Raw genomic sequence first — 26,848 nt, forward strand, 5'->3', positions numbered from 1 at the left:
TTGTAAAACTAGTCTACATCTTGCAGCATTTATTAGCTTAGGTGCAGCTCTGTATGGGCATAACTGTACAATTTCTGAAGTCAAGTAGGATCCTGAATGAATTAACTGCTTTTATGCAATAAAGAATCCAACTTAAATCTCATAACACTTGATGAGCTGGTTCATGAGTAACTTGGTCATGTACACCTACATCGTCATCTCTGACAGAAAGTACTATGGAGTGCATAACAGGTGTTACCCCATGGAGATCTCTGCAGGTCCACTTGTGATCCTTTCAGAATTTGGACTGACTTCAGAAGAGAGCATGGGTAGCTCTGTCCCCTGCACGATTCTGATCATGCACAGGGAGCCAGCTGGAGTTTCATGATGGATGTGATCCAATTCTGTTCATGGTTCCTTCTATTTGTACTGCTTCCTAATGCGTACATTCTATCACTTTTCTGTTATTGAGAATCCAGCAATCTTGCGATACATCAAATAATATACTGGAATAATAGATTATGCAAAAAATGTCAGGGTGTAACAGTACCCTAGTGACTGAATTAGTCAGCTTGGGTTTGATTACTACTGAGAGAAAAAAAGTTCAGTGAGGCATGAACTCTTGAAGAGCCATATGGCAGTATCATGCTGCATCAGACAAAATTTCCTGGAATCTAAATGCTAGGCTGGAATGCCAACTGATTCGAGTTGTTCTTTGCAGAAGTCATCTCAATCCTGACTTGGTTTGCTGGTGTTGACAAAGATTTGCTTTGTGCACAGAATCATAGCATAATCAAGGGTGGAAGAAGCATCTAAATGTTGCTTTGATCAAAATAGTTTTGACTGGATCAGTTGACTAGGATGAGTTAAGGTGCTGGACAAGTTAAGAGTATTTCTAAGAATAGAGATTGCATAGTCTTTATGGACAACACGTTCCAGTATTTGAACATCCTCCTCATCAAGAATGCTTCACTTGTACATAACATTTCCCAAGGCAACCCTCTATCCTTTTCCCCCTTTCATGCCACCACAGACATCTGAATCTGATTTCTTCTTTTTATCTGCCCACTGAGTATTTCATAAGTGCAACTGGATCATAGTTTTTTCTCAAGGCTGAGCAAATCCTATTTCCTTACCCTTCCTCCTCCTTTACATGTAGGTTGCTCAAGAAGTAATGCCTCCTATTTATTTCCATGGAAACTACAACAACTTCCAAGAGCACAACAAGACTATTTGATAGAGAAATTCTCAGTTACAAAACACTAATTTTTAACATAGTCAACTCCATTAGCTATGAATTTTTGCTAGTGATGAACAAGAACCTGCATGCCACACTCATAAAAATATACACCAGCGGAGATGACCTGCCATTTCGCAGCTGCTATGACAGTGAGATTGTTGAAATACACCACCCACTGCCTCACTATACTCATATCTGCTGCTTGGTCTCCATAAATGCTCAGCAAACATTGATGAATGTCAGTAGGTACAGATTTTCCATATGGAGCAATTCGATTCCACACTTTTACTTCATACGTACTTGCATGTCAGATGCCATTCTGTCAGACTGCCCCTCTGCTGCCATCTGTCGAACAGGAACATACACCAGCATCTGCCTCTGATGTTGTGGATCAACATAATAAAATAGTAGACCTTACTTTTTGGATCAGCACTTGTTTATCACGTGCTACTGCCCCAAGTCACCTTGGTGACCCTCGGCTGGATTTGCTCCAGTTTTATTGGTGTCTACCCTGAGCCTAAAACTGAGCACATTTCTCCAGATGCAGCTGCACAGCTGCTAATACTGTCAACAGTCTTGCAGTCACAGTCCAGGGTGCGGCTATCTTTGCTACAGAGGTATGCTGCGCACTCGGGTTCACCTTTGTCTCCCATGCTGTCCCCAATGGTTTTCCTAACAGCTAAACTAAAAGCATATTATGTAGTTGATTTAGTCCACAAATTTCAAGCAATTAAATTAAATTTCAGTGAAATTGGAACATGGTTTAGTGGGCAGTATTAATGGTAGGTAGACAATTGGACGTGATCTAAGAGGTCTTTTCCAACCTTATTGATTCTACGAAAATTAAGCATCTAACTCCCTTCTCTAACTTCTTGAACTAGTAAAACTTGCTGTTCTTCCCTATAGATGTTAGATGTTTGACTACTTTTCTTGCTTGTTAAAGTAATAATGATACTCTGAGTTTCCTAGTAAGAACTATAACGCATTTTTTATTTCACTTTGCTCACCCAAGTTACGCAGCCTTTTAGCCTCATATGGCTAAAGGTATTTACCTATTTTCTATTGGTATTTTCTGCATTAGTTGATTCCATCATTTTCTGTAGGTCAGTTGGCAAAAATATGCATCGAAGTTCAACAGAAGAGGATTCGTCGTCAGAGGAAGAAATGGAGTGGAGTGGTAGCAATATGCTCCTAACTAATCTCTCTATACCTCAGCTAGATGGGACGGCAGATGAAAATGGTGGTAAGTAAACAGAAAAACAGCTTTGGAGTTGAATTGCTACCTGAATCATAATTTACCTTCAGATCAATTTGCTAATTCTTGGATATACTGAATGTCTTTGATTCTTGTCTCAGCTGGGAAGAATTATTTTCAACGGATTTCAGAAGCAGGCCTTTAACATCTTCCTTAAAGGTCAACAATGTTTTAATCTCAACACCCACAGGGAGTTACCAAGATCTTTATTTCCTACTGTATCAATGATTCAAAAAAGAGTATCATTTGATTAGTTCTATAGATAAATTCTTTGTTGCAAGGGGTATTTTTCTGTTATGATTTGTTATGCAAGTATGGTGCTGAAATTAGAGATTCTGTAGGACCATTTATCCTGCTATGATTTTGTTGTAAACAGTACATTGTGTAAATTTAGATGGTTAACTTTGCTTTGCAAATATACACCACCCGTGCTAAAATATGTAGAGCTTTTGAGTCTGTCTCATTCTGCAGGTTGCTTGTTCACGTTCTGGGATAACAAGACTTGAAATTATGCAGTGGAAGACTGCTGCAGAAAAAACTGCCTTTCAAAAATCTATAAAAATAAATTAATCTTTAGAGATATATTTTGCTATCTCTCTAACTTTCTGTCTTTGTTTGAAATAACCATGGTTAATAGAATGCACGTTTTGAGATTTGGCAAATACATAAATGTTGTTACTTGTTCCATTAGACGAGCTGCATAATTTCATATTTATAAAATTCAGAGCAAAAAATGAAAAATGTACAGAACCCACTATGGAGGAAGGGGAAATATGTCTGTATACTGACATTTCGCAGTATTAAGTTCATTTTTGTTCTTGGTCTGATCAACAGTAATTGCTGTCCTTTGATTAAAGGACATTGTATTAGTCATGCTTGAATACCTTTTAAAATTTTAAATAGTGATTAGCATCATTTTTGTACAGAAGTTTTTTCTTAATCCATAGTAAAAATGGGGTAGTGTAAAAATCTTGTTGGTGCTCATATATATACCTAATTTCCTATTGCTGCATTTGCTCTTAGGGTAAGGAATGTAATCTATTACTAGTTATGTATTAGTTAGTATCTCTTGTAGCTATTTGACAAAGAAACAAGAATCATATGTCAGTATATAAAATACATGTCTTAATATGTTAATATAAACAATTCCATATTGAAGAAAATGAGCTATGCTTATTACATTGACAGTCAGAACTGTTCTTTCATGATTGCTGTTTCAAGTGTAGGTTTTTTTATCCTTTGCTTTTGTAGGTATAAATGGTAAGGTTAATATGTTACTTGATGTACTACTCATATGACTTTTTGCAAAATACAGAATTGTAATTTCCTTATTTGCAGTACATTGTAACTTCCTGTAAAAAGGGATGCTTCTGGCTAATAAGACTGTATCCTGTATAATTGGATAACTGTAAACTGTAGAATATTTCAAATATTTGAATACTCTCATGGAGAAAAAGAAAGTCCACTTAAAATAAGTTTATTTGTTCTCATTTAATCAAACATAAAATAATTCTATATAATAATAATTTCTACTGCATATTCTTCTTAAAACAGGAGATATTCAAAACAGATCTCAGTCTAGGTCATCTGAATTATAAAAAAAAAAAAAAGGTTATCCACATGAATCTCAGTGTCCATAACATCTGACTGATTTATAAATATTTTTGCAATTTTCTTATCTGAGTAATCTTCCAAATGTTCACTTGGCATTTCACTGAACTCCCATTTTCTTCATCTTCCATTATCATCCTCGTTCTTTGTATGAATGGCTCCTCCTACACCCAAAGAATCACAGGCTGCATCTCCCAGATATGTTTCCCAGCTCAGCAACTCTGTGTTTGAAAATGTTATTAGAAACAGATTGAGACTTTCTTTTATTTTTTTCACCCACCTGCAAATAAATTATGAAGGTGAAGGCACTATGAATCTTGGATAATCTTCAAATTGGTTTAGACTTAAAAGATGAATGCTTAAAGGATATCCCACGTAGTACGACAGTTTTCAACACGTATTTGCAAGTCATACAGCATGTTTCATAATTTATGTCCCCCTTCAACATTTCAGCTAGAGGTTTGGGCACATGAACAAACTGCTGTGTGCCCTCAGCTCTGTAGTATCTGCCTCTGAAGTGGAATAAACTTCTTGAAGTTGCTTGGTGCTCACTGTGGTTAAGAAAAGCACACAATTAATGCATAGTAGTTGTTAATATGTTACTTACCAGGTGTCTGCACACCCTTATCCTGCAGTAAATGTGGTGAAAGTAGCAGTGAAAGAGAGAAATAGTCCTATTTATCATACCACGAGTCTTCACAGGACAAGTACCACAGCTGGTTGTAGACCTTTGTGGAAATACTAATCCATGGGTATGAATTGATGATGTAACTAAATGGGGCAAGCTCCTCGTATAGACACCTGAATAAGTGTTGGGTTGCTCTGCTTTAAAAGTGCAGCAAACTATCTTACACTTATTGCACAGGATGGTTGATACAAAGCCCTTGCTATGTTGTAAGATCATACTTCACCTTTTTGTGGAATTACTTTTCTATATGGAGAAAATCATCTTAAGTATGTTACTTTCTTTTTCAGAACCAGGAAGCATTCATACTTCTCAGGGACAAAGCAGGATACAAGCTTTTTTAAAAGTTAATGTCTTTGTATTTAGCTTTCTGAAAATGATTTCAGAAGCCTTCTTTAAGCAAATCATTGTGAAATCTTTGGGAAATGTATTCAAGCCCATAATTTATAAGTAACTGGCAGAATATCTTGAGACACAAATGTATTAATGATGTGATTTTGATAAAGCAACTCATGTATTTGGGGCCTGTAGTTGTCATGATCATAAATGGCATGTGAGTTTGAATAGTATTGTTTTGTTTCTATTGTGGGAGGGCTTTCATGAAAATATCATTACAATAATTAATAGCTTAGTTATTCTTTTTTACAGGAAAACTAGAGTAAAATTGCTTGTCTTCCATTTCAGACAATCCTTTGAATAATGAAAGTTCTCGAACTCACTCCTCCGTCATTGCAACAAGCAAAATGTCTGTAAAGACCTCAATCTTTCACAAAGATGCTGCTACACTAGAACCCCCATCTTCTGCTAAAATTACTTTTCAGTGTAAACACACAAGTGCCCTTTCTAACCACGTTTTGAATAACGAAGATCTAGTTGAAGAACGCTCGCAACCAAACACAGAAACACGACCGGAACTTTCAGTTCATTCTCTTACAAAAGAAAGCACTTACACAGCAAAGTACCCAACATCATTCAGCAATACTACCCATGCAGAAAACTCACATAAAGAGAGTAACAAGAAAGATACTCTTCCAGTTCCTTCATGTGAAAATAATATTTTTGAGTATGAAGATGATATTTCATCAGTGAGCAGACAGATACCTAGCAGGAAGTATACTAGCATTAGAAAGACTGAGAAAGATGTCTCTTTTATGCACGTGGGCCGCCACATTGGTGACAGCATATTGAATAAAAACTCTTTTAGCTTTTCTGATTTGAGCCACTCTGGCCACTCCAAAGGTAAAATATCCTCTGAACTAAATGAAAAAGCCAGCAGCGCAAGTATAAATAGTTTTTTTCCAGCAACAGTTACAGAAAATTGTGAATTGGTGTCTTGTTCAGGAGGCAGTCGAACTGTTGTACATTCACTTGAAAATAACACTGATGAAGGTGGCCTTAATAAGCTTAAAATTAGGTATGAAGAATTTCAGGAGCATAAAACAGAAAAGCCAAGTCTCAGTCAACAAGCAGCACATTATATGTTCTTTCCTAGTGTTGTTCTTTCGAACTGTCTTAGCCGACCACAAAAGTTAGCTCCTGTGACATATAAATTACAGCAAGGTAACAAACAGTCCAGGTTGAAGCTGAATAAAAAGAAATATAGTTTTATCAATCATCAGGAGCCTGCAACTGTAAGTGATGTTGTATCAGTGAAGGAAAGCTGCTATACACAAGGTAGTGGTTGTAGTAATATTCCTGATAAGGATAGTGCTTTACCTAGTGACTTAGTCCAAGTTCCTTTTGAGGCTTTTGAAAACAAAATGCCTACAAGTACTGCTCATTGTACTGACTGCCAAATTGGAGATGGATCTCTTGAAACTGAGCAGTCATTTGGATTATGTGGGAACAAATACACACTTCGAACTAAACGAAAGGTAAATTATGAGACTGAAGACAGTGAATCAAGCTTTGTCGCACACAACTCAAAAATTAATCTACCTCAACCAATAGAAAGTGTTGAAAGTTTGGATGGGTCTCAGAAGTCTCGAAAACGTAGAAGACTTTCTAAAAAACTGCCACCTGTTATTATTAAATATATTATCATCAATAGATTTAGAGGGAGAAAAAATATGCTTGTTAAACTAGGGAAAGTAGATTCTAGTGAGGAAAGAGTGGTACTCACAGAAGAAAAGATGAATTTATATAGAAAGCTTGCACCTTTAAAAGACTTTTGGCCAAAAGTTCCCGACTCTCCTGCAACCAAATATCCTATTTATCCACTAACGCCAAAGAAAAGTCATAAAAGAAAAGCAAAACATAAGTCAACCAAGAAAAAAGCTGGAAAACTGCAAAGAACAGGTACTAAAAATAACATTAAAAGAACTTTATCTTTCAGAAAAAGGACTCACACAATCCTTTCTCCTCCTTCACCATCCTATAATGCTGAAGCTGAAGACTGTGACTATAACTATAGTGATGTTATGTCTAAATTAGGTTTTCTTTCTGAGAGAAGCACAAGCCCAGTAAACACATCACCACCTCGCTGCTGGTCTCCCACTGATCCAAAAGCAGAAGAAATTTTGACCAACCTGGACAGGGAAGCTTTACATAGTAGGGGTAATATGTACCACAACAGGACTGTTAATTCTAATGTAGGAAAAAATAGTCGAGCAAAAACTCAGGTTAAGAAATGTAAAAAGAAGTTTGCTAGCCCTACTGTATCCACCAAGAAAAAGAAAAAGATGAATCAGAGTGATAAAACAGGAGAGGATGGAAAGAAGAAACCTAGAACGAAACAAAGACAGAAAACAACAGAAAAAACGTCCTCAAGAAAACGCATGGTATTTAAAGATGAAAAAGGAAATAATCACTCTACCACGGAAGTGAAGTTTGTGCTGAAGCATCAAGATCTGCCTGAGATGTCTTACAACTCACAGCCGCTTCATCATCGGAGAGATGGTCCTCTTCCTGGCTTTACAGCAGGATATCTGCCATCAGCACCGTTCCCCTCAGCAGCTGATACACAAGGTAATTCATCAGACCATTTTCATGCATTGGTGGAACTTGATAAACCTTTAGATGCGCAGTGTTTGCCTGCTCCACGAGAAAACCCTCATGCATCTTTCACATCAACTCCTGTGGCATCTGGAAGAGAAGGACTGAAAGTGAGCTCTCAAAGGCCCAGGACTCAAAGTACTGTATTTAGAATGAAGGAATCTGCTCTCATTAAAAACATATTTGACTCATCTAATCACTCAACTCAGGTAACACAGAATGTGTGCATCTCTAAAGATAAGACCTTTGTAAAAGCAGAAGAGATAAAAAATTTCCAAAACAGATATTTACCATCAGCTGGGAAATTAGGTGAAGCTCGTGAGTCTTCGGACTCAACAAAGATGGATCAGTTGCATTCGACTAGCTATTTGCATTGTAAAGATAGTAATCAACAGCAGATTTTTTGTATACCAGAGGCATCCAAGCATTCTGATCCTTCTTCTTCTGTTCTTAAGTCACCTGAGGAAAGTCCAGGGCCTCTTCAGTTGCCTAAAAACTGTTTTGTAACCTCTTTGAAGAGTCCAGTGAAACAACTAAATTGGGATCAAAAACAGAAAGGATTTCTTTTGGAAATGTCGCATTTTAAACCTGAACCAGTAAAACAGAAGTCTCTGTCAGAAACAACCACGCAACCAAAACCCATTTCCCAGTATAAGAACAGGACTATAGTGGCGCCATCAGCGTTCAGTGAAGGACAGTCTGGCCTGGCTGTTTTGAAGGAATTGCTCCAGAAGAGGCAACAGAAAGCTCAGAATGCAAATGTTACACAAGAACCAGTACTAGATAAAACACAGCTGAGCAGAGGTACCCCGTGCCCTCTTGAACAGAACAAAGCAGTCAAAAGGTCACGGTCAGCCACACCTAGAAAACCACGTGCTCCTAGGAGTACAAAACCTAAAGAAAAAACACCGAAACTTTCAAAAATGGAGTCTTTAAGCCAACAGGTCACTAGTCGTGTTGATCATTCTGTATCTGATGATAGCCCTATATTTTTTTCCGACCCTGGTTTTGAAAGCTGTTACTCCCTTGAAGATAGCTTATCTCCAGACCATAATTACAACTTTGATATTAATACTATAGGGCAAACTGGATTTTGCAGTTATTACTCTGCAAGCCAGTTTGTCCCAGCAGATCAAAATTTGCCCCAGAAATTTCTGAGTGATGCAGTTCAAGATCTTGGTTCTGTACAAACAACAGAAAATGACTTTCTATGTCGTAATGACCAAAAAACTGATGAAGAAAAACAGCATTCTTCAAGCACAAGTAAGTGGATAAGACCTGGTTCTCTGAGCCCTGAGCTTTTTGAGAAAACCTCCCTGGATAGTAACGAGAACCACTGTCACGGTCAACGGAGAAAAAATGTTCATCCTTCAACTTCTAGATCTAACTCTATTGATACCTCTTGTACACAAGAGACAGAGGTCTGCCTAAATGAAAAATTTAAATTGACTAGAAATACAAATAAAGAGAGATTTCTTAACCTTCCTCAGCCAACCAGCTCAGACTGGATTCAAAGCCACATTAGAAAAGAAACCACTTTTGAACCCTGTCAACCACTTGATTCAGTTAATACCTCTTTTACATCCGTACTGTCTTCTCCTGATGGTGAACTCATGGATGCAGCCTCTGTGGATTTAGACTTATATGTTTCAAGAAACAATGAAGCATTAACTCCAACTCCGGATAGTTCACCAAGATCCACCAGTTCTCCCTCACAGTCAAAAAATGGAAGTTTTACACCTCGTACTGCTCACATTCTTAAGCCGCTTATGTCCCCACCCAGTCGTGAAGAAATCATGGCAACTTTACTGGATCATGATCTCACAGAAACAGTTTATCAGGAACCATTTTGCAGTAATCCTTCTGATGCTCCAGAAAAGCCAAGGTACTGTCTTAAAGGCATTTCTATCTATATATGCTTGTAATTATATTAAGTTTAATTTATTCCTGTAAACAATTTTTTGCTGTTATGTGACACAGCTGCATGAAAGATTTCATCTGTTACATGTACATTTGAAGTTGAAAATTACTATACTTCCTCTGCAAACATCCTTTTTCATTCATAACACTTTCTTTTTTTATTGCTTGATATTAGTGAAAGTATGCCTGCTTGCTTTGTAAAAGATGGATACTGCCCACAGGAATTGTGTTGTGAGAAGACTAGTTAGCTGAACTCTGCTAGTGTATAGTCTCAAAAACTGCCTATGCAGTGTAGTTTAAAGCAATGATTCAAACTATTTTCTTTTCAGGGAGATTGGAGGACGGCTTCTCACTGTAGAAACTAGGCTTCCAAATGACCTGCTTGAGTTTGAGGGAGACTTTTCATTAGAAGGGCTACGACTCTGGAAGACTGCATTTTCAGCAATGACTGAAGGTCCTAGACCAGGGTCACCTCCCCGTTATGGTTACTCTGCTGCTAATAAAAGAGAAGGTAATAGCCATAAAACTAGCAAAGACAAAAAAATTGTTATAATGCCATGCAAGTGTGCTCCAAGCCAGCAACAAGTTCAGATATGGCTTCATGCCAAAGAAGAGTATGAACATTTCAAGAAATTGCCTAAGAATCATCCTGCTGAGCTGGAAAAGACAGCTGAGAATTTCGGCTCCACAGTACTGTCTGGAGAGAAATCTATAGAAGTAGCAAAAGCAGCTAAAGATTTAAATTTGTCAAGCCTGGAAGGTGGAAGACCTATAGTGCCTACAAAGGACTCTCCCGCTTCTGTGGCAGATCCTACAAAAGCACAAACCAAGGAAACCTATGACAAGTCTGTAAGTGCTGTAGGAGCTTCTATAAATATTAAAAGTGACATAGACTCAAATGAAACTACATCTGAAAGCAAGACACTTACCGCTTCAGCTCTAGAATGCAATAAGGAAGAGGAGGAAGAAGACTATTATGTCAGTTACAGTTCACCAGATTCTCCAGTGCTTCCACCTTGGCAACAAGTAGCATCTCCAGATCCCAAGCAGTCCAATTTAGAAGGTGCAGAGTGGAAAAGTCAGGATGTTATTTTGTCTTCTGTTGAAGAAAATAAAGTAGCGCCTGTTGGAAGCACACAAAATTCTCCATCCATCCAGGAGGACATTAAGATAGCCTTTGACACATCTCCACTTCTACTTAATGTTGATCCTGGAAACTCTGGATCCATTTGCTTACATAGTACACCCATCACACAGAGAAAAACTCACGACGGAATTCACGAAGTTCTTGGGTTTACTCCTTTATCAACAGGTAAATCCATTAAGTGATCTTAATGATACACAAAAAGCATTCCTGAATATGATACAATTCTTTTGACATGTTGAGAAAATTCCTTCACCCTCACAAAATTATATTTAAACCATTTTTGAAAAGGAAGAGGCCTGCATGTTATTGTTTAAGTGACTAATTATGACAGAAGTTGAAAAGCAGAACAACTTTGTGCTTCCTGGCATTGTCTGAACTCTGAAGTGCTAGTTAAAAACTTAAAGGCATGTAACTTATTTGGAGAACTTCAAAATTTTGCTGGTTATATTGCCATTAATAAATTATGTTCCGAACATAGTGCTGCAGAAATAACTTTGCAGTACTCAAGATAACGATGTAAGATACGGTAAATGATTGGCCTTGTATTGTGCATTTCTGAATGTCCACAGATATCAAATTGTAATCATTCTGCCTTGGATTGGAGAGAGAATAATGTTAATTTTGTATATATATAAATATTTTTTGACGATGTAAAAACAAACACCTCTGATTGTTTGCAGCATATTGCTTAATGTTTGGACAGTATTTTTGAGGCTAAACAGTTTTTCGCTCCTGTATGTTTTTAGAACCAAAAGCCCAGAAACTGTGTCATAAGAGAGGAATTAATCCTGATGGTCTTCGAAGAGTACTTCTAACCACACAGATGAAGGTAAATAAAGATTTTACATACAGGTTTATTTTTGTTATGCTACACTTACATTTCCATTCTCTTTCTCACTAATAATCTTTCTCTTAAGCAGATAGCTCTAACACATGTTTTCTTTTGGAACTTTGTTTTTAAAATTTATTCTATGTTGGTTTTATTTTTTTCTGTTGCTATTAAGATCTGGAAAAATATATTTAAAATGGTAGAGTGTGAGTCCTGCAGAGTCCTGTTGCTATTTGCCTTGGATATGTACAAACTTGTATTTATTCATGTGTTTTCATGTGTATATGTTGGTTTTCAGACAATGTCTTTTCTGAAAACATGAGCAATCTGTAAATGGCACTAATGTGCTGAGAGAGTAGAAAGGAAACTGATGGTGTGAATTTGATCACTCATGTTTTCTATAAAGAATATTTCTGCTCCCTTATTGGAAACAGAGCAATTGAATAGGTGTGTCATGGATCTGACTCAATAATCTTCTTTGTTTTTAAAATACTGGTATTCACCAGTTCAGGTGGGTAAGTGTACCCTCGATATAGCAGCTTTACAATTTGTAAGCTATGCAGGGTATTGTGATAAATTGTTGGTCGAGCATACAGAGACTTGTTGGTTTCCCTGTCTTCACCCTTCTGAAAGAGCCAATATGGTATATATATATGTATATATATATATATATATATATATATATATATATTATTTTTTTTAAGGCATTTTAAATTGGCTTTTGCTTTACTGCGAGGTTTCCTTAAAATTATTCCAGTTGTAGTTTTCCTGCTGAAAAAATAACAGGATAGTAAAAGCTTACCTTTAGTAGTTGTACTGTAGCATTTACACTTCTATTGGTAAATTTTCATTTAATTTTGGTAACACTGTATTAATTTACTTACCTCCAGTTTTTTCAGTATTTGTATGTGAGTGTTGGTTTCTTTGTTATTGTTCAATAGAATCAGTTTGCTGCCCTTGGTGCTCCAAAGAAAGAGACTTCTCAGATTGAAGGACCATCTTTAAATAACACTTACGGTTTTAAAGTCAGCGTGCAAAACCTGCAAGAAGCAAAATCTTTACATGAGGTAACTTACTGTTATATGTGATTTTATAAAGTGACAGTTTATCAAACTAGTTTCATAGTGGCAGTATTTAAAAACTTTTCCTCCTTGGTCCCTGCCTGAATTAAGATCAGTCAGTGTGTGCTGTGTGTAGTTGTAATTGCTCTACTACTTTAGTTTGATTTTCAATTGCTTTTATTTGATACAATTGGACTAAATGTCACAATATTTTGTGGAGAAGATGGTAAAACTTCCTTTAAACAAACCCCAAAGAAAGAATCAGGAGAGGGAAATAGTAGTGTTTTGTATAAAAATATTACTGGAAAAATTAGTTGATGGTAACTTTCACGGATCATTTCCTTATGAAAGGAGGCTTCAGACTGAATGTTAGTGAGACTCTCTCTGAATCCCTACATGGTAAGTTCTGAATCTGTTGGCCAGTTTCTTTTGCATTTGTCAGGGTGGTAGGTATCTCAAAGAGTGTTTCTGTGTATTTCATGTGTGTCAGTTGTTGGTCTGAGGAAAGAGAATAAAATTAGTGCTGGAGAAGGGGATGCAATGTGAATACAGTACTACTATATTTGGCTGCTGGCTGGCTGGCTGGCTGGCACGTGTTTCCTTCCTATTAGTCACCACTCCCATTGCTTGGAGTTAGCTGCAACCAGCTTACAGACAAGCTCAGGAGATAGTTTTATGCGCTAAGTAGATAACATGAGAGAAACATCAAGAAACTAATGATATTACAGGAAATGGAGATGCAGCTTGATAGTGCAGTTCTGTTTCACTGACGGATGAACAAATCTAGAGCCCTCAGGGCAGCTTGCTTGGTCAGGTATGCTTGCAATTTTTCCCTTGTAATCCCTCCAATTCACTCATTTGTCTAGTTTATTGGCTATATTAAACAAGACAACACAGAAACAAGATAGTATTAGTATTAAGTACTGTTGTGAGTGTTTCATAATACAAACTATTTTACACAAAGGTAAAGCAAGACGTTGTGGAATTTCATTAATGCAAGTGAAGGGAAAAATAAGTATTCTTCATGCCTCCCTCTAAGAAACTTAGTCTTCATGCCTGTTTGCAAGTCTTGGGCAAGGGAGGAAAAGGAAAATAAAGACTAACAGTGGTGCTGAGTTTGGAAACTGAATTCAGCTCAATATACAAAACTGTTTGAAAATACTGAAAGAATTTAATAATTGCTGATGTTGATTTCTGCTTGTTGTGTTTGCTTTTGAGAGAAGAAGACAGTACTCAGAAACATATATTGAATTTTAATAATTGAGTATAAAAGTGCTCTAAGCGGTTAATTTACTTGTAAGATGTTGTTTTTAGCAAAAAAATGAGATCCAGAGATGCCTGTTTAATCGCTTCTAATTATTTTAGAATATGACCTTTTAGTTAGAATGACCATGTGTCTACAGTTAGCTCATTTGCGTTAATAATTTTTTATTTTATTTTATTTTGAAGAAAGGTCCAAAACGTACTAATTTGTTGTATTTATTTGTTGGTAGGTCCAACACCTTACCCTCATCAGTATGGAGTTACATGCTCGAACCAGACGAGATTTGGAACCAGACCCAGAGTTTGATCCGATCTGTGCTTTATTCTATTGCATCTCATCAGACACAGCACTTCCAGATACTGATAAAAAAGAAATCACTGGCGTTATAGTGATTGATAGTGACAGGACACTCTCCAGCCAAGGTTCTTATTTCTTTTTTTGTTTTTTTTTTTTCACATACTTTACGAAAATACTTATTTCATAATAAGCAAACAGTAGCAAGCAAAATATAATAGAGTGTCTATATTGCTGTTTAGCTCATTTAATTTTGTCTTGTTGACTGTTGGATGAATGGCCATATTAAACGAAGAGTTTTCCTGCTTATGTCTTCTGAAGAACCATTGCATGGGCTGTAAATCAGAAATAATATGAACATGTTCAAAATATCTCTGTCTGCATGCTTGTGGACAAGCTCCTGCAGTGTTCTGAAAGTATAAAGAGGAAAACCTGCCTTTAGTTTCCTACGCAAGTTGCTGGATAGCTACAAGTAGAAAATGTTAAAAGCAAGACAGTATGTTTTATATTTTACTTAAGGGTTATTTTTGTGGTTTTATCTGATCCTTTCAGGATCTAAACAGGGGCCCTTATTCTATTGTACCTTTTTGGCTTTGTTTAGACCAGTGATACTCAACCTGTGGCTCTAGAGCCGGATGTGGCTCTTCATGGCCCTACAGGCGGCTCTCGCAATGTAGGCGTCTGATCGGCGCTCCACTCTATCAGGCAGCGCGGGGAGCACTGAGCAAATGGACCAGCAGTGTGGGAGTCGCTGAAGTTTCCCCTCCCATAGGGGGAAAGAAAAGGAGCTGCTGGGATCCCCCCACAGGTAAGAGTAGAGATCACCTCCCACCCAGCAGCCGTGGGACAGAATGGGGAAAAACTCGCCCTTTTGCCCCTTCCGCCCCTCCACCCCACTTCTTCCTAGCAGCCAGAAGGGGTTGAAGACAGAATGCTGCTGGGAGAGAGGATGCTGATGTGTCATGTCGTGATGTATCAATTTGTGATGATGATGAGGCAGCATCCTCACACATTGAAGTGTCATGATTTAAAAAAAAAAAAAAAAAAAAAAAAAAAAAATCACACTGTTGATACTTGATGTTTATGGTGCTCTACAACTCCATTTAGTAAAGAAAGAAGTGGCTCTCCAGCTGTTAAAGGTTGAGTACCACTGGTTTAGGCTAGTAAAAGATATTTAAAAGTCCTTTCTTTTCGGGTTTCTTTGACACTGTAAAGAGTATTAAACCACAAAATACTGTCTAAAATTAAAAAGTCTTGACAAAAGCCTGCCAAAAATAAATTCAGCAATAAGGCAACAGCTCCTTCTTTTACCAGTTTATTTTTCAAAGTATTATGGATGTTTTATCATGTTATGCTAAGTCCTTACTATTCTCAGTGAAGTTTATTTTGGTATGTATGCTTGTTACTATCTTTAGGAAAATTGTCTCCATTAACTTACTAAGTGAGATTTGTCACAGTATAGAAAACTATGGCTCCCTAGGTGTGTGCCTCTCTGCGAAATTATCAAGAAAAGGCTTTCTGTAAAGATATCCTGTAATATTTGAGGGAAGGTTCTGATCTGTTTTTATTAGTGAAGTGAAATGAAATGATGTTTAAATGATAATGTGACATTTCTTGCTTTAAGTGGTGCAAGCTGTCAGTATTTTCTTGGATAGAACTTCTTGAGGGGAGTGACTCAATATTGATACAGTTTTTTTCCTTTTTTGTATTATTATTGCTTTGCAAATTACAGTACTCATTTTAACATTTATTTCTGAAAATGTACTTTTTTAATTATCAGGGTCTTAAGAATGTGTCAAAGCCAAATGCTTTTAAAAATTTCAGATTATTGCCTTAATCAGGTACAATCCGTTGTATAGAGAAAATGAAAATACAGTGTATGTGTTGCATATTATTCTTTATCAGCTCATGCATGCATAAGAATTTAGCTGTATACACACATTATCAGTGCAGACACTTAATTTGCACTGAAGTTGCTGATGTTTTTCCATTTCTATTAGTGACTTAGCAATGTCTTTAAGAAGTATACTTTCAAGAAGTTTATAAATGAAAACTGTAATGTTACGTAGCATTTTAATTCTTCAAAGCATTTTGCAAAGCACTATGCTAAGCTGGCAATTAAAATACATACTACATGATACATATTGTGTGAGCCATTGCATAGTGCTTTAATGTTTCCTACTCAAAAATAATTCTCCAGTAGTTGAACTCCTGTATATTTCTCTTTTGAATCAAATTCAATTATATGGAAGAATTTGTGTGAGATTATTACTGTAATATAATTTTACCAAGTGAAAAGAACAAACTTTTCCACCCAAGAGGGACAGAATAAGTGTGTGGAATTAATTATGTTAAAGGTAAAAAGAGAATGTATTATTTTTTTTCTGTTTAATGTTTTGTTCTATAGTTCATTCTATATTGTGTTGACTGAAGTGCTGCAATTCCTTCTAAAATGTAATGATCTGTTTTACTTATTTTCTAGGGAGCAGAGACCAAGCACCCTTGCTCACAAGATCGGGAATTACAGGACTAGAAGTCAGTTACGCTACTGATGAAAGAACTCTTTTCCAGGAAGTAGTGAATATTGTAAAAAGGTAGCATATCTGTACGTTCTGCTTTTATTTTTCAGGCTTGGTACGGCAGATATAGTTCCTTCAGCCCTTGCCAGTCTCTCAAATACTGATTATTGTCATTGTTGTTTTCCTCAAAGGCTTATTTCTAGAGTGGACAAGCATGGTGGTCTTTTGAATAAAAATACTTTTTCTGCTTTTCCTTTTCTCTGACAGCAAGCACATTCAGATCCTCTTAAGCAGCTGAATTACAGTCTTGAAACTGATCAGCCATATCGGTAATCTTCTTTAACAAACAACCTTTCCTGTGTTAATCTCAGCGTTCATTACATATCTCTCTGTCAAACTCAGTAGATATTAATAATGCTGAGAGCTATAGAAAACCCTTAGGAAGAATTTTTTTAGGGTCTCTGAGGCAAGGCAGAAAAAAAACTACATGATACTGAAACATACTGTGGACAAATCACAGTAACTAGCAGTTGAAAAGTAAGTGCCTTCATTAGTTTTGTCTTCTCTGAATGAAAATCCCCTGCTCGATGAGACTTGGAAAACTGCTGATTTTCCCTCTCTCCACCAAGGCTGGGAGGCCTGTTATGTAGCCCAGCAAGTGGAACTGCAAGCATTTCCTCTACTGACAGAGGTATAAAGCCATAAAATTACAAGGAAAGACAAACAGATTTAAACTGTGAGTCACCCTGCTGGAATACAGACTCAAGAAAAAACATGTGTACTAGGCAGAGTACATTTGCCATTCTTTCTCTCTCCAACCAGAAAACCTCTGATGAGAAAGACATTGACCAACCCCGTGAAGCCAGAATACAAAAAGAGTTGCTGAATGCAACCAACACAGGGTGGGTCCTGACAGAGCAGCAGATCCTTGTTCAGAGAAGACAAAATTCAGGTAAGGAAAATTTTATTTTTCTCTTTCTTGGAAATCTAGTGCTCCATCAAACTTAGGAAAAATACTAAGAATGAGAAGCTGCCAATAAATCAAAAACCCTCCATCAGTGTCGGAAAATTTAAAGAGTGAGCATGGGAGAGAGAATTCAGCAGTTAGGTTATATTTTTATCACTGAAGAACAGAAGTCTACAGATGTACATATTGAAGACATTACTCGATTTCTGTAGTATTCCAAGATGGAATTTATCAAGCTGCTGGCTGACAAAGCTCTTCTTAAGATATGGTCTCTTTCTCTTTCCACATTGTGCTAGCATGTCTTTTTGACTCAACAACTTCATATGTTGATTCGTTAACTTGTATTTTTAGGATATAAAAGATCTATTCTTGGAGAGGGAGACTGCTATCTTAGATAATTCTTCTTATCTGCTTCCCTCCTCTCTCAATGCAATATGAGCTAAAGAGTCAGAACTTCTACAACTATTTTTTTAAAACTTGGACTACATCTGCAGATTGAAGCTCTTTTTCCCTCTTCCCTTCTTCCCTCTGTAGCATAAGCCGAAGAGAAAACAAAAATTTGCTAGAGTAAATGTTTTATTTTCTTAGATACAAAGTAAGAGTTTAGTCCCAGAGCAGCTTTAACTGGAGAAAAAAGTATCGTGAAACTTCCTGGTTTAAAAGTAGTGGATTGCAAAAATCTTCCTCAATGGCAAGTGAACAAGTAAACATCTTTAAGGAAAATTTTCAGCACTGGGAATTATTTCTAAAATAGGCTTGTGGATGCATCAGGCTGGAATGAGTGACAGAATATCTTACTTGTTCTTGATTGGCAACACCAGAAATAGACTCCTGAACAGGGAATACATCAACTGTGGGAGAGCAGTTGTCTTATTCAGTCCAGTTGAAGAATTCTTGTTCCCTTGTTCCTGTTACTAGTCATTCTCTTATCATTTGGCCTAATTCTTGCTCTCATTTCATTTATGTGATGTCATAGAACATACTCATTTGTTTCAAATTCCATTCTTTCATTTATCTGTTCAGGCTGCTTTTCTTCCTCTTCTCTGCTCCGCTCTGCTCCGCTCCGTTCCTTCTCCCTTCCCTTTTTTTTCTCTTCTGGTCGTTGAATGCAAGAAGTATTTGATCCTGTCACTTTTTGTCCATAGATGTAAACTCTCATTGAGCACAATAGAGTATTTGAGTATTTCAGCACACTAATGAGAGGAAAAGATGATTTTGGGAAACATGTGGTTTAGCAAATAACCACTTTACCACTTAGCTTAGCAGTCTCTTTATCCATCAGAAGTCTACAAGTGTTGTCAGTTTTTCTTCTCTTCGAACAAATGACACGGAGTACCTACTTAAGCTTTACAGTGTGTTGGTCAATACTGAGAGACAGAGGAGTTGAGACAAAGTAGAGTTGATAGATCAGTGAGATTTTAATGCTTGAAACTTTTTTTTATTCCTGGGCTGTACCACTAACCATTTGTCAATGAAGAGAGTCTACCAAATCTTTTTAGAGCTGAGTTATTGTTTTACATGTTCCTTGAAAATGAATAGTGCTTCAGCAAGTTCAGTGGAAATGGTTAACTGCAGTTTGATTGAGTTGCACTTTCATTGTGAAAGTGTTTTCTAGGCCTGTATGACCTAAGATAAGCATTTTTCTAACAAGACAAAGCAGATACCTAGGTAAAATAAATACCAGCTTAATGGTTCTTCTGTGAAATGGATAGATATTGTCTGATTAATTTGGGGCAGTTTGAGAGGAAGCTTCACCAACATAAGTCCAGATTTCCCTTTGGTAAGGTGTCCTCTGGTTGTAAACAAGAAAGTAGGACTTGAGCTCAAAACTGGCATAAAGCAGCTGAAAAACTATCCTGCCCATTTTCTGGAGCCAGTAAAGCTCTTTGGAGTTGCCATAGGGGAAGTACGTTTTTTGTCTTGATATGGAGCCTGTATCTATACTGCTGTGCTAATGGTTTCTGTGGTGCTACCTGAACAGTCTTCCTCAGTAGCCCTTCTCTTTATCAGAAGGTGTCAGCTGCAGTGAGTTGGAGAAAAACAAAGAATCTGTCTGCCTGCAAAAAAGAAAAACAAAATCACCTCTTTCTGAACGTAAAGGCAGAAAAATGGGTAAACACATTCTTATAGCTCCATAAATCAGTCAGCACAGAACACAGAAAAGCTGGCTGTTGAAGGAGGAGAAATGGAATGCTACAGGAATTTGTCTTGGAGACATTAAAAAAAAAAGAAAGAAAAAGGCAGAAATACTAGCGATATCCAAGCGTGATGGAGCAGTGGATTCCCATGAAAGAGAAATTAAATGTCTTGGCCTCTCTTTCAGTTTTAATGTAAATTATGCCTCTTTTCTGTACAAATGCCGTGAGGTAGCAGAAAAGGGCCGATCCTGCAAGTATGAGAGGAGCAGTATTTGGGGAACTTATGTGGGAATGCACAGTCCCCATCTCTGTGATATGCAGAGAATTTGGAAACACAATGGGCTTGAAAAAAAGGTAGAAAATTCACTGATACTTGACACTCACTAACTACACACTGTACTTTGGTCCCGTGGAAGTAGTTTGTGCTAAAAGCATAAAAAGAGGCTAAAGATGTAAGATTTTCTTGAAGATATTGGGCATAAATCATTTGTAATTTAATTAGCTGTTATTGTTTAGTGTTTAAATGTTTTATGTAGTGTTTATCTTATAAAACATGGTGCAAATTCAGATTTTGAATTAATTGCAATGCATTATGTTTCTTCATCTGTAAATGCTCTAGCAGCATTTCCAGTATAAAATAGAGATGTGTTAATCTAACCTTCTTTTCCCAGGCTAGTACCATCTTCTGTGGAATATTCCTGTAGACATCTCTGCTTAATGGCGTAATGTCCTTTATCAACTCCATGGATTTTTATTGTCCAAAGCAAACTGGAAAAATGCTTTCAGAGATTTCGCTTATGTGTCTGAGTCACCAATTATTCTGCTTTTGTCTGTATTGTAGGTCTGGCCTAATTTTTTTCCCCCCCTTTTTCTCTCAATTTTAGCTGGAAGAAAAATAGCAGTCAGGAAAAGCAGACTCATGATAGAAGGGAAGGCATAATTGAGAGCTTTAGAATTCATTCATGAAATTATCAGATGAGAAAGTGGAAAAGGTGGCATAATAGCACATATAACTTAGCTAGAAAGGAAAATAATCTTATTTCTTCTCTCTGCAGCATGTATGAGTTAAATGCTAATGCTGTCATGTTTAAATTCTGCCAATATAAATGCTGCTTTTCATCTTTGCAGAGAGACTGGCAACAGCATGTAAAGCAGTATCAGTGCCCATCCTTTTAACAAAAGAGCACTATGTTGGCAGCCTTACTTCTTGTTCCTGTCATGTTAGTCCTAGCCAACAGCTTTCAAAAATCAGTGCTACAATGTGGTAGTTTCTTGCAGGTGTAAAAGCTGGTCTTGTTGTGATTTCTTTAGTAAGACAGCTTAAACTGGTGATGAAGACCAATTGGATAGTGTACTGTAAAAACTGTGATAAGGGAGGATGAAAAATACAAAACTTGTCCTCTCCTTAGTAGGAAGTGAGGGAGGTAATGCACTGTTCCTGCAAGGAAAAACATAGAACAACTTTTTCTCATCACAGATGGCAGCTGCTAGTGTAGTTACAATGACTTGTTACTTACTAACAGTATGTTGATTTCTGTTCAGAACTAGCCTAAAGGAACATGCTACCCGTGGCATAAGGAGTAATGTTTTTTGTACCACATAAGCAGTTCTTCACAAGTTTCTCACTCAAATATACATCTATCAGAGAACCTGTCTGGATAACTTCTTGCCCTGCCTAAAATCTACAAGTATTTTCCATTTTGGACAGTGTGAAACCAGTTTTCAAATATGAATGTAAATGTAAGGCTACTGTGAGGCTTTCCTTCATTTGAAATAATGAAAAACATTTTGTGATATGCTGATACCTGGATGGTTTAGCTGCAAAAATTAATGTGAAAATGTTAAATGTTAAATTTTATGTCTGTTGTATAACTATATGGAACATTACATAATTCCTTTTGATTTTAAAGCTGAGATGGAGATGGTTCATAGTTTTGGAACCACAATTCACAATCATTGTGTGATTGTGGTGCAAGTGGTGATAACTTCTTGACGCTGTGATTCTGCTACTGAAAGGAGCTGCATGCTAGTTTCATTTCTTTATCTATAAAAAGCTCAAGTAGCTTTGGTTTTGCACCATTGGGTACAATTAGAATGGAATTTAAAATTGAATACTTCTCTTTGACTATGGATATATTTCTTTTAACCAGAAACAAAAAAGCATTCATTTGTTATTAACAGCAAATAGCAAAATATCCCCCAAATACAAAATGCTTCTTTTCATATCTCCAGAATCCTAGAAATCAAAAATATACTTTCTGCTCTAGCAAAAAATTTTATCAAAGCCATTCCTACACAGGTGGAAGTAGGGGGTGAAAAGGGGTTTGCAACTTTAGCTAGGTAATAAAAAAGCCCAAATTGTAATAAAGAGATGCTCATGCTGAATAAGAAAATTCAGATACTTTATTTTTCATAAAAATTGTCTATGGCAGAAGTATGGAGAACTCCTATATCAAGCAGTCAGCTAGTGTTGGCATTTATTATACGTTTAAAGATGCAAAAAACCAGGAACCCCTGCCTACTGATAGGACAAGGGGAGATTTAGATACAAGGAAATTTTTTTACTGTGAGAATGGTGAGGCACTGAAACAGGCTACTCAGTGAAGCTGTGGATGCCCCATCCCTAGAGGTGTTCAAGGCCAGGTTGAATGGGGCCCTGGCAGCTTGATCTATTGGTTGGCAACCCTACCTGTGGTAGGAGAGTTAGAACTAGATGATCTGTGAGTTCCATTCCAACTCAAATCATTCTTTAATATTTGTCCCATAACCTAACGTCTGCAAGTCTGCATCCTGCTGTGAGGTTGAATATAGGCTGTGGTACAGGACTCTCAGGTTATTGTCGAGTCCTCTACCTTCTTTATCATTGTTTAACTGTGTTGAATCATGCCAGCTGGGATTCAGAACCTCACAACTGAGCTGCATTGAAAGAAGCACCTGTCCTTCCGTCCTTCCTGATGAAGCTTTTTCTTTTTTTCTTTTTTTCTTTTTTTTTTTTCTTTTGCTATAAAAATAACACAAATTTATTTGGCTGGTCTTTTTCTTCCCACCCCAAGAAAATCATTCTTAAGCTCTTCTGCAAATGACTAGCTGCTCAAATAATGTCTTCAGTTTTAATAGTGCCTTTTTAAAAGGTAGGTGATGCATGCTCGACTGAGCCAACTCCTACCTGCACTTTGGCTTTGAAGCCTCCTTGCTTGTTCTAGTCAAATCTTCTGAGACCTAAATTGGAAGTGGGACAGCTACTGTGTTCTTTCTTTCGTACCTGAACAAGTCAAATTTTCTACCTGGCATACAGGTACAGCATAAAATCAGTATTTGTTGTGTATCGTAAAGAAAGAAAAATGTTATCTTGAAGTAAGAGGTATTTAAGTAGATCTGGCATGTGAGGTTGCTTTTCTCCATGTTGCCATTTTGACAACTCATTCAGTTGTCAGTTTTAATTTTACCTGTGAAATCATCACTTAGGACCAGAAGTGTCCTTTGATTATTATCCAATACACTGCAGTATGCAAGACACACTGATACTTGCAAAAAAAAAAAAAAAAAAAAAAAAGATTAGCCTAGTAGCAAATTCTATTCTATTTCATAAAGAAAAATAGTTCAGCAAATGCTGAGGAATGAGCTCTGTTTGATTGTCTTCTGCATGTAGTAAACTTGTAGTCATGCTTGATACAGCTTTTATTAGCTCTTGTCAGTTTTCAATTTTGTTCATTTAAGGCTAAAACAGCATAGGTATGTATTAAAAAAGTTGCTTTCCCAATGAAAATATCTTTTTTTTTCTTTCCAGTTTTTTTGTTACAAAAATCCTTTTTTTGACCATAATTAGAGTAAAATCTTGTTTATACTCTGCTCGTGGAAAATATTTTCTTAAATAATATGAAGCTCATTTTCTTTTTCCCCCCCTCTAGATATGACCCAGACATTTTGTTAGGCTATGAAGTCCAGATGCATTCCTGGGGTTATCTCTTACAGAGGGCTGCTGCATTAAATGTTGATTTATGCCAGATGATTTCTCGTGTGCCAGGTAAGTTACTATATAGGGTTTCAGTTGAGTTACACCAGAAAAAAAAAGTTGAAATCTATAAATAAAGAATGCAGAGTAATTTTTCAAAAAGGCCTCTTTTATGTTGTTGCTGTTGTGGTATAGGTGTAATTACAAAAAAATAAATACCAACGAGATAGCAGTTTTCAGTATCTGCTGAATCTTGAAATGTCTTGTGTATTCCACTTCTGGGTGTATTCCATATGCACAACTCTAAACTCTTTTTGAATACTTGTGTGTTTTCTTGCTGGGATCCCATTTTGCATATTCTACTGCATCCCGAAGTAGAAAGCCTGAAGTACAAAGGTGATGAAACTTTTCAGCTCATCACTGAAAACCAGTCTCTTTTTTCTGCGTTGTATACCTTTTGGTGTTAGTTCTAATTGTAATTCCATAACACAAATAAATGACAGAAAGTTTTGGATTCCTAGCGGTGTTCCTGCTACTGCTCTTCTCTATGGCTTCAGTCATATCTATATTCCTGCTAGCTGCCATAATTATTGCATGCAACTGGAGTACAATGACATGAAAGATGCTCCTGGTTTGTAATATAGCCCTTGCTTTTAGTGGCCATTCATGTACTGTGGGAAAACATTACTGTCCTACCTGCTGATGCCTTCCGGCGTTCAGAAAAAGATCTGTTTGCATTGTTTTCTTTCTTGAAAACCTGAGCAAAGTTATCAAGGAGAGTGTTATCTTTTTGTCTACACTTAGCCAAGTAATGTAAACTGTCATTCTGAAGATCACGATTACTGAACAGCTGAAAAAATAAATTGACCTGAGAAGAGTCAGTAGCTTTATGAAGTAAAAATTTTCTAAAAAATTTGTTGTAGCTTTTTGTGGTTGTCAAAAAAAGATGTGGATGAGGGAGATAGGATTTTGAAAATCAAAAACAACAGCAGAAGTTTGACAGGGTTCTTGTTGAAGATCTGTACTAAGCAGCCATGAAATCAGAAGTGCTTGCCTCTGATTGTCTCATTAAAAACTTTCACTTCTTTCTTGAAGTTTGAACATTTCTGGTCTCCGTTTATACTTTAAAAATCTTTATATACTCTTGATAACCGTGACTTGTTTAGAAAATGTCTGAGTTACAGAGACCGCTCAGGGACAAGAAAATATAGGAATAAATGTGCATCTCCAGTTGAAAGTTGTTTGCAGCTGGACTTTTAAGTGCTTTGTTTATGTGTGAATTGGTCATCCAAGGTCATGAATTTCCCACTTCAGCATAAAATTTGTTCTGCGGGAATAGCAGCTAATTGCACAAACCTTGTTGTTGAATTTCTTTGATGGCGCCAGTTGAGGTGATGCAGTGGTTGCAATAACAGTACTTTTGGATATAGTCTTAAGATGTATTGAAGCATGTTCAGAAAACCTTTTGGGCCCTTACGCTTCAAGATTAGCAGTATCTTTTGTGAGATTAATGATAAGTATTGCACTCAAAGGTTTCTTAAGCTTCCAAAGATCACAAGGGCTTCCTGCACTACTTGGAAATGTGACTTATCTGTCTCTTCAGCTCAGGGCAGTTTGTTAACTTCAATTCAGTAACTAATGTGTCTCCCGTTCTCAGACAGGATCACAGCTCTTGTCTTGCAGGACAGCTGTGCCTGCACTTCAGTTGTTGCAGAATCAACAGTTACATCAACAAAGCTGTCTTTAGTACACAGCTTCATAGCAAGCTGTTGTTGAAATTACTAAAAGTGGAATATGCATGAAAAGTTCCTCAGAGAAGAAAGGTTACCTCCCTGGGAACTGTGTGGTTCTTGGTGATATCTCTGTGTATTTCAGAATCAGGTTTCCTCCCCTGGAGCTATTGAGTCCTACATAACTTGAGTTGAGTTACAGTGAAGGAATATAGAGTTGTAGGTCTTAATATCTTTGGACATAAAGAGAACCTATGAACATAGGTTCTATGAACCTGCATGACATAAGCATGATCTTCACAGCACTCGTATTCATAGTATACAAGTTCTTGTGCCAGGTGTTAAATGTACCCCAGAAGTGGAATACATAACACTTAACACTAGTTCTTATAAATACTTTATTTTAAGGTATGTGATGTAAGTAATTTTTTTTTTTCATTGAACTACAGGAGAAAGATAAGGAAATTTTCACACTGAGCTCCTCCTAAAATGTCATTCCATAAGTGTGGGCTTGCATGCATGACCATAAATGTACAAGTGTTGTTCTCTGTTCTTTGTGGCCTCCTTGTCCATGGATGTTACCCCTTCTGTGTTCCTGTTGCTTTTCCACCCCCTATGATTCATATTTCCATCCCTTCTTCACATACTGCATTTTCAGAACAGGAAGTGCTCCGTCAAGCAGCATGCTGCTCTTTCTTCCTTTTGAAATACAGATGGAAGGTATTTATCCTTCCCTTTCCTGTGATTTCAACTTAAAGAAAGCTGGACTTCTCTCTGATTTGGCTTTATTGGCTGAGTCTGGTGCTGCCTCTGCCATTTAGAAGTGAACTGTACATAAGTCATTAGAACACATGGCAAGATAAGTGAGTACCGTGCCTGAACTGAGTGGCTTTTTTTTTTTCTATGTGCACTGTGTACTCCTGTTTCCTTCTTTGCATCACAACTCAACAGCAGAGAGTAGGGAATAGGATGAGGGGAGGCTTCTTTTTATTTCATCTCACACACTTGAAAGGTAGGAAAAATATCCAGTTCTCCTTCCAAAGAGGCTCAGATGGTTCTGTGATGTATTCCCCATGCCAGTTGTAGACATTGCAGGTTTTTGTAATTCTGTAATGCACCTTGTATGCAAATTCCCTTGCTTGATGGGGGAGCGGGTCTCTTGTGACCACAGTATCCTCAGTCACCTGTGTTTACCAGCAAGACGTGCAGGGAGCTTGAGATGCATAGTGAATCTCCGAAGGAAGTCAGAAGAGAAGTACCAGA

The 26,848-nt window shown here is 37.1% G+C and overlaps 1 protein-coding gene across 1 annotated transcript in view; it reads left to right on the forward strand.

The window, feature by feature from the left end:
- The window catches only part of REV3L (REV3 like, DNA directed polymerase zeta catalytic subunit), a gene marked incomplete at both ends in the record, with an annotated part of 115,131 nt that overhangs the window by 69,117 nt on the left and 19,166 nt on the right, over positions 1 to 26,848 (forward strand). Inside the window, 8 exons of the mRNA XM_079532932.1 lie at positions 2,323 to 2,462; positions 5,455 to 9,649; positions 10,014 to 10,996; positions 11,578 to 11,660; positions 12,602 to 12,727; positions 14,215 to 14,407; positions 16,762 to 16,873; positions 23,812 to 23,927. Coding sequence (XP_079389058.1) covers positions 2,323 to 2,462; positions 5,455 to 9,649; positions 10,014 to 10,996; positions 11,578 to 11,660; positions 12,602 to 12,727; positions 14,215 to 14,407; positions 16,762 to 16,873; positions 23,812 to 23,927 — 5,948 coding nt within the window. The remainder of the gene's footprint in view (positions 1 to 2,322; positions 2,463 to 5,454; positions 9,650 to 10,013; positions 10,997 to 11,577; positions 11,661 to 12,601; positions 12,728 to 14,214; positions 14,408 to 16,761; positions 16,874 to 23,811; positions 23,928 to 26,848) is intronic.

Source organism: Tetrao urogallus, assembly GCF_951394365.1.
Source record: "Tetrao urogallus genome assembly, chromosome: 2".
NCBI lineage: Eukaryota > Metazoa > Chordata > Aves > Galliformes > Phasianidae > Tetrao > Tetrao urogallus.